The sequence below is a fragment of the Adiantum capillus-veneris genome, chromosome 9, assembly GCF_014529385.1.
Source record: "Adiantum capillus-veneris isolate H3 chromosome 9, ASM1452938v2, whole genome shotgun sequence".
NCBI classification, from domain to species: Eukaryota; Viridiplantae; Streptophyta; class Polypodiopsida; order Polypodiales; family Pteridaceae; genus Adiantum; species Adiantum capillus-veneris.
The window spans coordinates 18,743,627-18,757,827 of record NC_140939.1 but is presented as its reverse complement, the minus strand read 5'-3'; the positions used below and the strand labels follow the sequence as shown (position 1 = coordinate 18,757,827).

Below are 14,201 nucleotides of genomic sequence, written 5' to 3'. Positions count from 1 at the left end.
AAAAGCCTCTTTGCGCTCTTCATCCGTCATGCGTAATTGGGTACCTAGCTGCAAAACACAATTAGAAAAAGACATAACCGGCATACCATTTTGCTTGAGAGCTCGCCAATCATCCTTCAATCGTGCAAGGTACTGAGGTGGCATAAACCGCGCCTTGAGCTTGTCTTGGAAATCAGCCCAACTAAAAGAGAGAGGCGTGAAATCGTCGGCTGTCTCTAGATGCGCGGCTAGTTGTGCCTCTTGCCATGCGTGGTACCAATTAATGGCATCACCGACAAGGTACATAGCTGTCGTCAAAACTTTGCTATTGCTTGTCTTCTTAGTTGTCGCAAAATAAGCATTAAATTGATGCAACCAAGAATGAATAATAGTAGCATCCATCTTACCGTCATACTTACTGAAAATCAACTTTTCTGTAACTGGATGGTTGGAATCGGCGTCGTGGCTTGCGCCACTTGACGAACATCCACGATCTTTGGGTGGTTCGGTCTTCGAGGCTAGGACTTGGGCAATCAATTCTTGAGTGCGTAGCTCTCGTCGAGCTTCACGCTCGGCCTCCAAGGCCAATCTACGAGCTTCACGCTCGGTCTCCAAAACCAATCTATGAGCGGCACGATAGCCTCCAATGCTGCGTTTCATGCTACCGCTTCTTCCTTCCTTAGTTCTTTCTTTCTTTTCTTGCGTCGCGCTCACGTTCTAAAGCAAGGCGCTTGTCTTCCTGTCTATCCATCATGGCCATCATCTGCTTCATCATTGCCTCCATAGGGTCTGGCGTAGATGGCAAAGGGGGAGGGTTGAAGAAATCATCTCCAGGTGGGGACGAGTCTCCCTCGCCTCTCTCATGCTCATCACCTGTATGCGAAGTATCCATTCCGCTTCGGGTGACGACCATGCACTATGATCCTGGGGTCTTAAGCTCACGAGGAACTTGGGTTCTTGAGGGTCTTGATGTTCTTGAGGTCCTTGATTTGTGAGAATCTTGGGTTCTTGAGATTCTTGAGGTTCTTGATTCTTGAGGGTCTTGGGTTCTTGGGGTTCTTGAGGTTTTCTTTCGCTTGCAAATCGCGTTGGAGAAGGATCTTCTCTTCACCCGAGTTCTACCCTTTTCTGCAGGTGCACCCCTTGGCGCCCTTGCGCTCACACCAAGGTTGCTTTTTCCCACCTCACGTCGGTTGGCCGGCCGCTAAGTGCACTGTCCGCTCTCAATGAGTGAAAAGAGACACAAGGGGAGGCTGGACAAGCCCTTCTTTCTTTGGATCCCTGTCACTCTTCAACAAAACACGATTAGGAATCGCCACGCCCAAGTAAACTAGGGTTCGTGCGATCGCAACAAGCAAAAAAATTCTTGTGGTTCTTTCCTTGAGTAATGCAGAACACTTCCAAAGCTCTGATACCAATGTAAGGTGCAACGGAATGAATGTTGTATTTTCTCAAGATTAGTGATCTTTATTGCTCAAGGTTCCTTTTAGTTCTTAGGGAAGGAGAGAGCCTTCCATCTTGTAGAGTGTTGTCATCACGAACAAAGTGAGTGGATATTGTGCGTGCAAGTGAATGAGACTGAGAGAAGGAGAGAGAAGAGATACGACACCCGAGAGGTTATAAAACCCTCCTCCGAAGGCCCCACTCTTGCGGCGAGAGTGGTCTATTCTTTGATTGCACAATGGTGTACAATGCGTATGCAATGGACTGATGCGATGACGGTACGGCGATGACGACGACAACTTGATGGCTGAAATCTGGGATTTTCTAATCGCTGAATTCGGGGACTGTTTCGGTGGCTGAAAATGACTGTTTTGGCTGCGTTTTTATGGCTGAAAATGGGGGGACATCTGCAACCGTCTTGGAATGGTTCTGCTACCGAGTCATAGGCCGAAAACTGCAAGGATCTGCTGCTGTTTTGGGCTGAGAATTAAAAACGCTGATGCTGTCCTGTTCTTGCCAAAAACGCTGGGCTCTATAGGACTTCTTTGGCTGCGTTTTTAGAGAGGTTTGCAACTGCTGAAAACGCTGCATATGCTGAGGTGCCAAGCTGTGGAAAACACTCGAATAGGCAACACTCCTAGCGTTAGTGATTATTGATGAAAACGCTGAAATGCTGAGACAATAACGCCACAATGCTGATGGTCTTGGCGATGATGTAAGGGGGAAAAGGATGCGGGGAATCTGGTGTTGCCACGGTATTGCAGGACTCCTCGTCGGCTGAGGTCTTTATCCAAAACGCTAGGCTCTTGGGGGTACTGCTGAGAAGTGACCTGTTCAGCGGGAAGCTCCTACTGCCTCTTCTGCCAATAACTACTAACTTGGCTTTGCTTATATATTAACTTAGCAAAATTGCCCTACCTACTTTTGTTGGAAAGTCACTTAAAAATAATAAGTGAAAATAACCAATAAATAGGAAAATAGGCTAAATGCACTGGAAAATTCCCCTAACTGATGCGAATGGATTGTGATGGGAATTCCGATGATCATGTTGTGTGCAACCAGAGGATATGCATCTATGCTAAGTGACTGGGCATGCACGGTCTACGAATAGACTCACAAAAGTGCCAGATCACTGCTAATCTAAACTGACTGAACTGACGGGAACCCTGCTATGGTGTAGCTTGTCCACGGACACATAGGGTTGGGATGTGTCACGTGACATCCCCTCCTTTTCAAAGTGAGGTACTGGTACCGAACTATATGGCGTCGAGGGAGATCGCCAACAGCATCCGGAATCCTGGAAGGGACTCTTCGCCGGCCCACTCTGATGTGTGGGTTGTGCGGTACTTGAACTTCATAAAGGTCTGCAACGCTTGCTTCTTTTGGCCGCGCCGAAAGCGACACAGTCTTCTGTGGCTCCTTCGATGCTTCAACTTCGTCTAGAGTCCTGCTTCTTTCGTCTTCAGGAATCTCCATGGCTAAAATTCCTGAAACCATCTCCAACACAAAACCATGAACATACCCATTCCATGTAAAGTGAAGGAAAAAAATATTGTCTTCTCTAAAGACTATGTATGCAATGTAGATGAACATATAGACGGAGTGACAACCCTTTCATTAAACACATGCAAACAATGAGGTCGAATCTTTTCTGTTTGATAGAAATCAATCAACTGTGGCAAATCACAGTGGAATGCCCATGCTTGGTGCTCATACTATCATGTGATCTTTTGGAAACTATGTCATGCCAAGGAAGAGACATGGAATGCGAGTTCCTGACATACATACTTTTCAACTTTTCATGAACAATCCGCATACATTCGTGCGCATCCATGATAGAAACGTGCTCAACATACAATATGTCATGCCTAGGAAAAGGAATCACATAACGATGCTGACTAAAATACAAGAAACCTTCACGAATGAAACAATCGAACAATGCGTGCATATCAATCATGCGAACACACAATACTTCCTGTGAGGGTTCTTTGGACCAAGGCTCGAGAGCCGAGATCGATCCTTCGTGATTGATCGAATCTACAACGAGGTTAGCTTTGCTAGAAAAAGCATCCACTAACACCTCATCCTGGTGAACAATCACATCTTTTTCATGCAAGTCATCATGCTTGTCTTTATCATCCAAATCATCATGCTTGTCTTTATCATCCAAATCAACATGCAAATCATTATCATTCAATTCATCATGCTTCTGACAACGAAAACAACGACCTTCTTCAGAATAAGTGCTTTGTTCTTCTGAAGTGATGTAACATCCTACAATTCTTTGTGCTACCTTTTCATCTGGAGTAAGCTTAGGTTTATCAGTTGTGTTAGCTTTACCCTCTTTGTTGAGATACTATTGGAAGATTGGTTAGAAGAGTTATCATTCTTACCATTCTTACCGTTCTGAGGAGTCTGCGAGGTACTTCTGGAAGTCTTGTTCTCCTTATGCTTTCCCTTGTTGTGCTTCATCTACTGTGCGAGAGCAATCGCTACCGCCTTGTTGAGATCGATTGGATCGAGTACCTCCACATCGAACTTGATATACTCGTCCAATCCAAAGAGAAAAGCCTCTTTGCGCTCTTCATCCGTCATGCGTAATTGGGTACCTAGCTGCAAAACACGATTAGAAAAAGACATAACCGGCATACCATTTTGCTTGAGAGCTCGCAAATCGTCCTTCAATCGTGCAAGGTACTGAGGTGGCATAAACCGCGCCTTGAGCTTGTCTTGGAAATCAGCCCAACTAAAAGAGAGAGGCGTGAAATCGTCGGCTACCTCTAGATGCGCGGCTAGTTGTGCCTCTTGCCATGCGTGGTACCAATTAATGGCATCACCGACAAGGTACATAGCTGTCGTCAAAACTTTGCTATTGCTTGTCTTCTTAGTTGTCGCAAAATAAGCATTAAATTGATGCAACCAAGAATGAATAATAGTAGCATCCATCTTACCGTCATACTTACTGAAAATCAACTTTTCTGTAACTGGATGGTTGGAATCGGCGTCGTGGCTTGCGCCACTTGACGAACTTCCACGATCTTTGGGTGGTTCGGTCTTCGAGGCTAGGACTTGGGCAATCAATTCTTGAGTGCGTAGCTCTCGTCGAGCTTCACGCTCGGCCTCCGAGGCCAATCTACGAGCTTCACGCTCGGTCTCCAAAACCAATCTATGAGCGGCACGATCAGCCTCCAATGCTGCGTTTCGTGCTACCGCTTCTTCCTTCCTTAGTTCTTTCTTTCTTTTCTTGCGTCGCGCTCGCGTTCTAAAGCAAGGCACTTGTCTTCCTGTCTATCCATCATGGCCATCATCTGCTTCATCATTGCCTCCATAGGGTCTGGCGTAGATGGCAAAGGGGGAGGGTTGAAGAAATCATCTCCAGGTGGGGACGAGTCTCCCTCGCCTCTCTCATGCTCATCACCTGTATGCGAAGTATCCATTCCGCTTCGGGTGACGACCATGCACTATGATCCTGGGGTCTTAAGCTCGCGAGGAACTTGGGTTCTTGAGGGTCTTGATGTTCTTGAGGTCCTTGATTTGTGAGAATCTTGGGTTCTTGAGGTTCTTGAGGTTCTTGATTCTTGAGGGTCTTGGGTTCTTGGGGTTCTTGAGGTTTTCTTTCGCTTGCAAATCGCGTTGGAGAAGGATCTTCTCTTCACCCGAGTTCTACCCTTTTCTGCAGGTGCACCCCTTGGCGCCCTTGCGCTCACACCAAGGTTGCTCTTCAACAAAACACAATTAGGAATCGCCACGCCCAAGTAAACTTGGATTCATGCGATCGCAACAGGCAAAAAAATTCTTGTGGTTCTTTCCTTGAGTAATGCAGAACACTTCCAAAGCTCTGATACCAATGTAAGGTGCAGCGGAATGAATGTTGTATTTTCTCAAGATTAATGATCTTTATTGCTCAAGGTTCCTTTTAGTTCTTAAGGAAGGAGAGAGCCTTCCGTTTTGTAGAGTGCTGTCATCACGAACAAAGTGAGTGGATATTGTGCGTGCAAGTGAATGAGACTGAGAGAAGGAGAGAGAAGAGATACGACACCCGAGAGGTTATAAAACCCTCCTCCGAAGGCCCCACTCTTGTCGGTGAGAGTGGTCTATTCTTTGATTGCACAAAGGTGTACAATGTGTATGCAATGGACTGATGCGATGACGGTACGGCGATGACGACGACAACTTGATGGCTGAAATCTGGGATTTTCTAATCGCTGAATTCGGGGACTGTTTCAGTGGCTGAAAATGACTGTTTTGGCTACGTTTTTATGGCTGAAAATGGGGGAACATCTGCAACCGTCTTGGGATGGTTCTGCTACCAAGTCATAGGCTGAAAACTGCGAGGATCTGCTGCTGTTTTGGGCTGAGAATTAAAAACGCTGATGCTATCCTGTTCTTGCCAAAAACGCTAGGCTCTATAGGACTTCTTTGGCTGCGTTTTTAGAGAGGTTTGCACCTGCTGAAAACGCTGCATATGCTGAGGTGCCAAGCTGTGGAAAACGCTGGAATAGGCAGCACTCCTAGCGTTAGTGATTATTGATGAAAACGCTGAAATGCTGAGACAATAACGCCACAATGCTGATGGTCTTGGCGATGATGCAAGGGGGAAAAGGATGCGGGGAATCTGGTGTTGCCGCGGTATTGCAGGACTCCTCGTCGGCTGAGGTCTTTATCCAAAACGCTAGGCTCTGGGGGGGTACTGCTGAGAAGTGACCTGTTCAGCGGGAAGCTCCTACTGCCTCTTCTGCCAATAACTACTAACTTGGGTTTGCTTATATATTAACTTAGCAAAATTGCCCTACCTACTTTTGTTGGAAAGTCACTTAAATATAATAAGTGAAAATAACCAATAAATAGAAAAATAGGCTAAATGCACTGGAAAATTCCCCTAACTGATGCGAATGGATTGTGATGGGAATTCCGATGATCATGCTGTGTGCAACCGGAGGATATGCATCTATGCTAAGTGACTAGGCATGCACGGTCTATGAATAGACTCACAAAAGTGCCAGATCACTGCTAATCTAAACTGACTGAACTGACGGGAACCCTTCTATGGTGTAGCTTGTCCACGGACACATAGGGTTGGGATGTGTCACGTGACAGAAGGGGATTGGGTGTATTTAAGAATCATGAAGCAACATCTTAAGCAAGTTGGAAAGAAGTATCCCAAGTTGTCTTTTCGAATGTATGGTCCATTTCCAATCATTAAAAAGATAAATGAGGTTTCAATGAAATTGCAGTTGCCTATTTCATGGTCAATGCACAACGTTTTCCATGTTTCTTGGTTGAAAGTGTTTCAAGGAACACCTCCGAGGGACATTTCGGAAGAAGAAGAACCAGAGATCATCGATGAAGCTAAAGTTATGGAGCCGGAGCAAGTGTTGTTGCATCGATTTCGACATGGTTCGAAGAAGCAAGTGAGACAATACTTTTTGAAGTTCAAGGATCAAGGGACCCACGAAGCGGTGTGGGTCGACGAAGAGTTTTTCAAGGATCATCCAGAGTTGGTAGCAGACTACAAGGAATGCAGCTCGGTACCAGTACCTCACTTTCAAGGAGGGGATATCACGTGATACATCTAACCCTATGTGTCCGTGGACAAGCTACAGCATGACAAGGGTTCAGTCAGTCCATTCAGTCTAGCTTAGGAAGTGTTTAGGCACTTTTGTGAGTCTATTCGCAGACCGTGCAGGCCAAGGCACTTAGAGTAGATGCATATCATCTGGTTGCACACAGCACGATCATCAGCATTACCATCAGAATCCAACAGAATCCATCAGGAGCATTTTCCAGTGCATTAAACCTATTTTTCCTATTTTTGACATTTTTCACTTATTATTTTTAAGTGACTTTTAATGGGAACTGAGTAGGGCAATTTGGCATTATTTGGGTAAGAAAATATATAAGCAAACCTAGGCTAGCAGTATTTGGCAGAAGAAACCAAGAGAGCACAAGGCAATCCTGCAGACATGCCCTCAAGGTGACTCCTCAACAAGAACCCCCAACGTTTTCTTCAACCAAAAACGCCAACACACCATCAGCGTTTTTCAGCCTGGCCTAGAGTTTTTCATCATCATTTTCAGCCAAGGACAGCAGCGACAAAAACTCAGCAAATAGCGCTTGGTTTTTCCCCTGCTGCCTAGCGTTTTTGAGGCACCGAAACCAGCATTTTTGGACAGCAGAATGCAGTCTTATAGCGTTTTGAACAGCAGCAATACATCAGATTTTCAGCAGCCATAAGGGACCAGCAGATAGCGTTTTTGCAGCGATAGCATTCAGCCAAAACAGCGGCTACTTCATCACCATTTTCAGCCGAAGACAGAGTCAAGTCGTCACCGTCGACATCGTCCTAGTTGCCATTGCATCATAGTCTTCAAGTGTATCAGAGTTGTACGAGTTTGTGCAATCAATAGTAGACCACTCTCGCCATCGAGAGTGGGGCCTTCGAAGGAGGGTTTTACAACTCCCTGATGTCGTATTCTCTTCTCTCTCTATCTCTCAGTCTCATACACCTTCACGCACAATGTCCATTCACTTTGTTTGTGTCCATTGCACTCTCTCATTAAAGAACGGAAGGCTCTCCCTTCCCTAAGTAAAAGGAACCTTGAGCACAGTTCAGAGCACTCATCTTGAGCAAAGTTCATCATTCATTCCGCTGCACCTTACACTTCGTGTGCCGACTCCGGACTTATTAGCCACTCCCACCCTTACTTCATCGCGCATCGGGTGCGCTTCCGTCTTCATTGCTCTGTCCTACAGGGCATAAGCCAAAAAGAATCCCAGATTACACATGGGTTCTCGTGGAGAATCCGACAGAGATAACACCTTTCAACGGAAAGGCAAAGAAAAGTTGAAATCCGGCGCGGGAACTGAAGAAAAGAATAAAGATTTGGACAATTTTTTTGGCAGAGAAGTTTGTCAGAGTGAAGTACAAGCGTCAACTGCAGGTTGACACATGTGTGAAAAGATTGATCAAGTACCCTAGAAACCCGAGATTTGCGAAACACCTGAAGAATTACCTAATTGATGAGATTCACTCAAGATGGCGTGAAGCCACCGAGTCTCCTTTCAGGACGGGGTGGAAAGCTGATAGGACAGACAAGTGCAGAAAAGCAAAAAGCTTTACTCACAAGAAGAGTTGGAACATAACTCTTAACTAGAAGATGAACCAGATACTAGAAAGAACATTGAAAGGGATATTGATGTACTGACAATCTGGTTGTTTGTGACAGATAACCGAAAATAGGAGCGAGGAACTCGCATCTGTATGGATTGAGAAGCATGGAGCTTGACATCCACTCTTTTGCAACGAGGTGAGCCATCTCCTTGCTTGTTTTGCAAGTGAAACTGAGGATGGGATGGTGAGATCGAGAGCGACGGAAGCTCAAGAATGGATCCGTCGATTCAAGATAAGAATGATGAATGGATGATGACGCATGTTGAATGATTCTAGTGCATCAAGATTCCCATGTGAATGAGAAGACTGGATATTGTGGTGAGCGCATCAACAGTTCCTACGAGATGAGATGGCTACACAAGGATCTAGGTACATCAAGACTTCTAAACGGATGAGATGACTAGATGATTGAAACATTGTGTTCACTATGAGCTAAGTATTGAATGAAGAACTTTAAAAAAGTAATTTCCGAAGATGATTCTGATTTATGTATGAAATTAATGTTTTTGGAAGAACTTGCTAGATGTGTGCAAATAATAGGTGAAATCGATGATAATGATTACAAATTGGGAGCAATGACAGCTCCCGAATGAATCCATTAAGTATCATGAATTTTGAATGAAACTAATGTTTTATGGAAGATCCTACTATTTGTGAACAGATAACATGATTAAGAATGAGATCATGATGATTTTGGAGCAGTGACAGCTCTCGAATGGACCTGATAACGAATCATGAATATTGAATCACAATTGATTCAATGAGACTGTCGTGTGCGCATCAAGAGTTCCTCCGGGATGAGATGGCCACAGCTAGAACTGAATGATTGGACCACTTTGTTCAGTATGGACTTAGTGATGGATTGGAATCCCCGGAAAATGATTACTCGCACACGACAATGTTGGAGTGCAAAAGTCTATGGACATGATCGCAATATGGGATTAGTCAATCCGGCATCAGTGAGATCTGGGATAGATCTAGATGTGGTTGCTAAATACGTTGCCAGGAATCATGCTCCATTGAATCCATGGACGTGATCACGATATGGGATTAGTTAATCAAGATCAGTGAGGTCCGGTGCGGATCTCGATGTGATTGCTAAATACGTGGCCAAGAATCACGGTCCTAGATTCTATGTGATGTGATCTGAATGTGATCTGATTGTGATGTGATGTGACTTGACTGTCGTCTTTGTAGAAGTGCTGAATTTGTGTCGTCTAGTACGTCGGTACTTAGAGTCAGTGTCTATTGAACTGGTTTATGGCTTATGTCTGATTTTGCAAGGGTAATCGAAGGCGATTACAATTCTTTCAAGAGGGGGGTATGTCACAAAATGATGATTGGCATGACTACCTTGCGGACAGAGCTGCTGACGTGGCAGGACGGTACGGACACTAACAGCTGACTATACCACTGTCCACATATCGCGCTAACAAGCTATTGACGTGGCGGTACGAACCTCCGTAATACGTGCTAACAGCATGTTGACATGGCAAAACTATACGGAATTCCGCTTTTTTACGTTGATGCTTTTCTGGCAGCTTTTGGGATCATTGCTTTTGGAACTGTTTGCTTTTGAGTTTATAAGCTTTTGGGACTCTACTTTTGGGGCATTCCTTGTAAGAATAAAAGGACCCAAGGGGCCTCACTCTTCAAAGCATCTGGACACAGAGTCTGAGAGCAGAGAACCTCTCGGAGTTGTACTTTGCTCAAGCATTGATATAAAAGAAATATTAAAAGAGGCGTCAATCTTTAGGGCCAATCTCTCTGGGCACAGAACTACGTCGTGCCGTCTCGACTCAATTTTAAAGTGTGATAAAGTTGTGAAGTATTTTAAGTGATTCTTTGCTCGATTTCCGACTTGGGGTGCCCAAGCCTGTGACAAGAGGGCAGTACTAATTCAACTAACTGCTAACTTTACACAGAGCACTAAGAAGAAAAGAGAGCACAGATGCGTCCGACAACTAGAATGTCACTACGCACGTGAAGTCCGACACCCTGTAGGCCCCAAAGACCAGCGCCACTTTAGGTATTTCTTTATTCAATTGAAAACGAACGATCCGAACACTTAGATCAAACTCTCATCAAGTTGTCCAAACCTGTCTAGGGCTGGAAAATGCAAGTTTCCGACCTAATTTCGACAACATAACGGCACCAAAACCTTTGTAGGTCAAAAGTACACCTCTAGGACGGATTCCCTCGCATTCTAGAAGCTTTTCGGTGAGCTGTAACAAAATTTCAGCGCGCTGTAAATCCCTATTTAGCCACTACCAGGTGCCCAAAGCCCTGTCTAAGCATGCCAAGGCCTTCCTGAGGCTCCCCTGGTGTTCTCTTGTAATTTAGGTGCGAAACCCTAAACCTGCAGAAAAACACAACAGGCTATAATTCTCTGTTTTGAATCGTTTTTAGCGGAGCGAGCACGTCTATGCGTGTCCCAAGGGCTCCTACACGCAATGGGACAATCCCCTACACGTGTTTGCATTTGGAGGCTTATTCCAGACGGCAAAGGGGGAATGTACATCTCCCATATTCTTTATGTGCCTTGTCTTGGTTACCACATTTTGTCAGTGTATGGACTTTGCTGACTTGGCATGGTGCTTGTATTTGATGAGCATAGGATGTATAAAGCTTCCGGCCTGGAAGTCAGGGGAGTTGCAACAGTATGTGGATTGTACCAACTTGATCCTCTTCCTTCAGATTTGGACTCACACCCAACAAAGTTTACTCTCAGCCAACTTACTTCAAACCAAATGTTACAAGGTGTACCAATCGTTTTCGTCCTCGAAAACGAGCATAGGAAAACGTTTCTCAAGTGCGGAGACATTCTCCCATGTAGAACCTTCTTCAGGTCTATCTAGCCATTTTACCAACACCTGTCGTCTGACATGATGTCTGTTGCGAAGCTCATGAGAATCCAAAATCCTTTCGGGCTCATGAGGAATGCTTGGCGGTTCGATAAGGTCAACTATCACACCTTTGTCAATGACGTTATCATTCTGTCCTAGCTGTTTTCATAAACGGCTAACATGAGAAAAAGAATGAACTCGTGAGTGCTCTGCGAGAGCTAACTTATAGTCCACTTGACCTATACGTTTGAGAATGGTAAACGGTCCACACTAGCGTTGTGAAACTTTAGCAACTTTTCCCGTCTTCAGACTTTCTGAATGCTCCGGAACTTTGAGGAAAACCTTGTCTCCTTCTTCGAAAGTAGCAAGACGACGATGCTCATCTGCGTACTTCTTATATCGATCTTGAGCTTGCTTAACATTTTGTCAATATGGCACGGATTGTGGAGATACCCGAGTACATATGGGCTATTCTCTGGAATTCAAGCTTGTTACATTTGCTACCAAATGTGCAGGGCAGTTTCGACATCACAGACGCCAGTTACTGTTACTCTGTAGAGTTTCTAGTGTATCTCGTCACTTTAAGTAATGTGCCACCAGGAGTCTGATGCATTTCTGAATGAAAAATAATGTCTCTTCCCTTAAAGCTATCCTCAAAGGCGCCTACATCTAGCTTCATTGATCCGTTACAATTCCATGCTGCCAATTTAAGGTTGGTCCCATAGGTCTCGCACTGTCATGTGGTGCGTTTTTCCAACACCACTTCTCCCTCGCCGCCTTGTTCTCTAGCATCAACTCTTGCATGTGTGCTACTTGTGTTAGAGTGAGGTCATCAAATATCCACTACTATGTGCATGCCAAAAAGTGGCTTATCACCGTCAAAGAAGAAGCAATATACAAGCAACAAGGCTCTCACATCATAATTCTACTTATGTATATCCACAAGCTTGATTCACCAAAAGTCCAGAGTCCAAGCCCCTAGCGCAGTGCCTGAACAATGGGCAGCTCTAAAATCATAGACGCAACAAGAAGTTATCCAAAAATAAATATGATAGATAACAGCAGAAAGCTGAAGAGCAAGTTGTCCAGACCATTCACGGCAAGATTATAAAAAGAGCATGCAAGCCTACCTCAAGTTGAAAAACAATGTTGTCCATGTCAACAGTACACACTCCCTTACACCTTATTCTGATAACTGGCTCACGTTTCCAATGCTCCTGAATTTCTATAAGCATATTATGGGTTAGACCATCTCTACCTGCATGAGAAAAGCAAGGATTCAATCAAAGGAAGACAAACACTAACAAGGAAAAGCTGCAAAAACCCTACTTGTCATGAGTGTCATGTGATGCAAAACCTATAATACAAGTAAGATACCCATATTGATCTGCCTTCTGGTTTTGTGTTTGCTTGCATTCTCAACAAACACTTTAATTTCCTCTTGAGTTAGAGGCTCTCCAAGGACCTCTTCTCTGGACCTAACTCTCCTTGAGCGAGTGTGTGATTGTTGAGAAGTAGAAGGGTTGATCAGTCTGACCCCCTTAAAACTGTACTTGCCCTTCCTCATATTCAAAACACTGTTGTCTGAAGGAGTGGAGGACGACAACGAGGGTGATCGCCAAGATGAGAAAGAGGGTGATAACAAAGATGATAAAGATGGTGATGAGACAGCCTGCTGGCCATCCCAAACTCTGTCCAAACGGCCGGGACCAAAAGGAGAAAATTTTTCTTGAAACCCAACTGCCGGTGCTTTGGGAATCTCTGTATAACTATATCTGAATGCAAAGGGCAAATCCGAATGCGCGGGGGTTGGGGCTGTGAGGCTTTCAAACTCGATAGGGCCGGGAGGTGCCCTTTTCTTCTTCTTCTTCTTCTTTTCATCCTCAATATCTACTTTAGCATGGGAAGGAGGCCGCCATGACCTGCGAGGAGGTCTTGTATCGTCGTCACAATCCTTCCGCTTTGGTAAATTGAGCTTTTCTAGCTCTCCCGCTAGACCGAGCGGTGGTGCTTTGCGAGTGGCTGGGGGGGCTGCTGCAGCAATGCGGTTGCTGGTGCGGCTGGCAAAAGACTTTCTCTGAGCGGAGACCCGCCCGATCTTTACCGCCTGCTCTGGGGTGTTGCTTGTGTGGAAGAGACTTGCGTGCGTAGAGGACGAGCTCAGAAGCTGCTTTGCAGCGGAAGAGAGCTTGCGCCCAATCATGAGGCTGAGAAGCTGCCCTTATATTTTCATATGGTAGTCACTGCCTGCTCATTTCTGCTCTACGTGAAATGACGAGGCCAAATATCGAACCCTCTCGCCCCCGCCCTGCAAAACCTCCAGGGGTTTTGGAGGACGTATGAGTGCTCAATACATACTGGTGGGTTTGCTATTATATTGTACAGGAATCTTCTGAGATCCCTCATTTCTTGGCTTGGCGCACAAAGAGCAAGCTGGCTTGGCGTACAAAGAGCAACAAAATTAGCAGCTGATTTCCGGATTTGAACTCTGACGGCCAGGCCAGCAGAATCTGAAGCTCACCAACTCAGCCAGTCGTTTCCTGTGCTTTCAATCGCACCTTTCATTCTATAAAAAAAAGTCTTTCAACCCCTTCCCAGGCCCTCGTCCACCTGCGCGCCCTGCAGCTCAGTTCGTGCCAAGCGTAGTCCCCCGACCCTTCATCCAGCTCTTCCAACAACATTGTACCCCTTCGCCGTCGCATCTTGTACATCAGGCTCTCTTCGAAGTGCGCATCATCTTAGATTCGCTACGATAACGATTT

At 45.2% G+C, this 14,201-nt stretch overlaps 1 protein-coding gene across 1 annotated transcript in view; it reads right to left on the bottom strand.

Annotated features, from left to right (window-relative positions):
- Positions 1-13,807, bottom strand: part of LOC147450189 (CRS2-associated factor 1, mitochondrial-like) — a 30,754-nt gene extending 16,947 nt beyond the window's left edge. The window contains exons 1-2 of the mRNA XM_086519480.1: positions 12,817-13,807; positions 12,570-12,697 (exon numbers count right to left, since the gene is read on the bottom strand). Coding sequence (XP_086375606.1) covers positions 12,570-12,697; positions 12,817-13,642 — 954 coding nt within the window. The 5' untranslated portion in view covers positions 13,643-13,807. The remainder of the gene's footprint in view (positions 1-12,569; positions 12,698-12,816) is intronic.
- Positions 13,808-14,201: the final 394 nt, after the last annotated feature.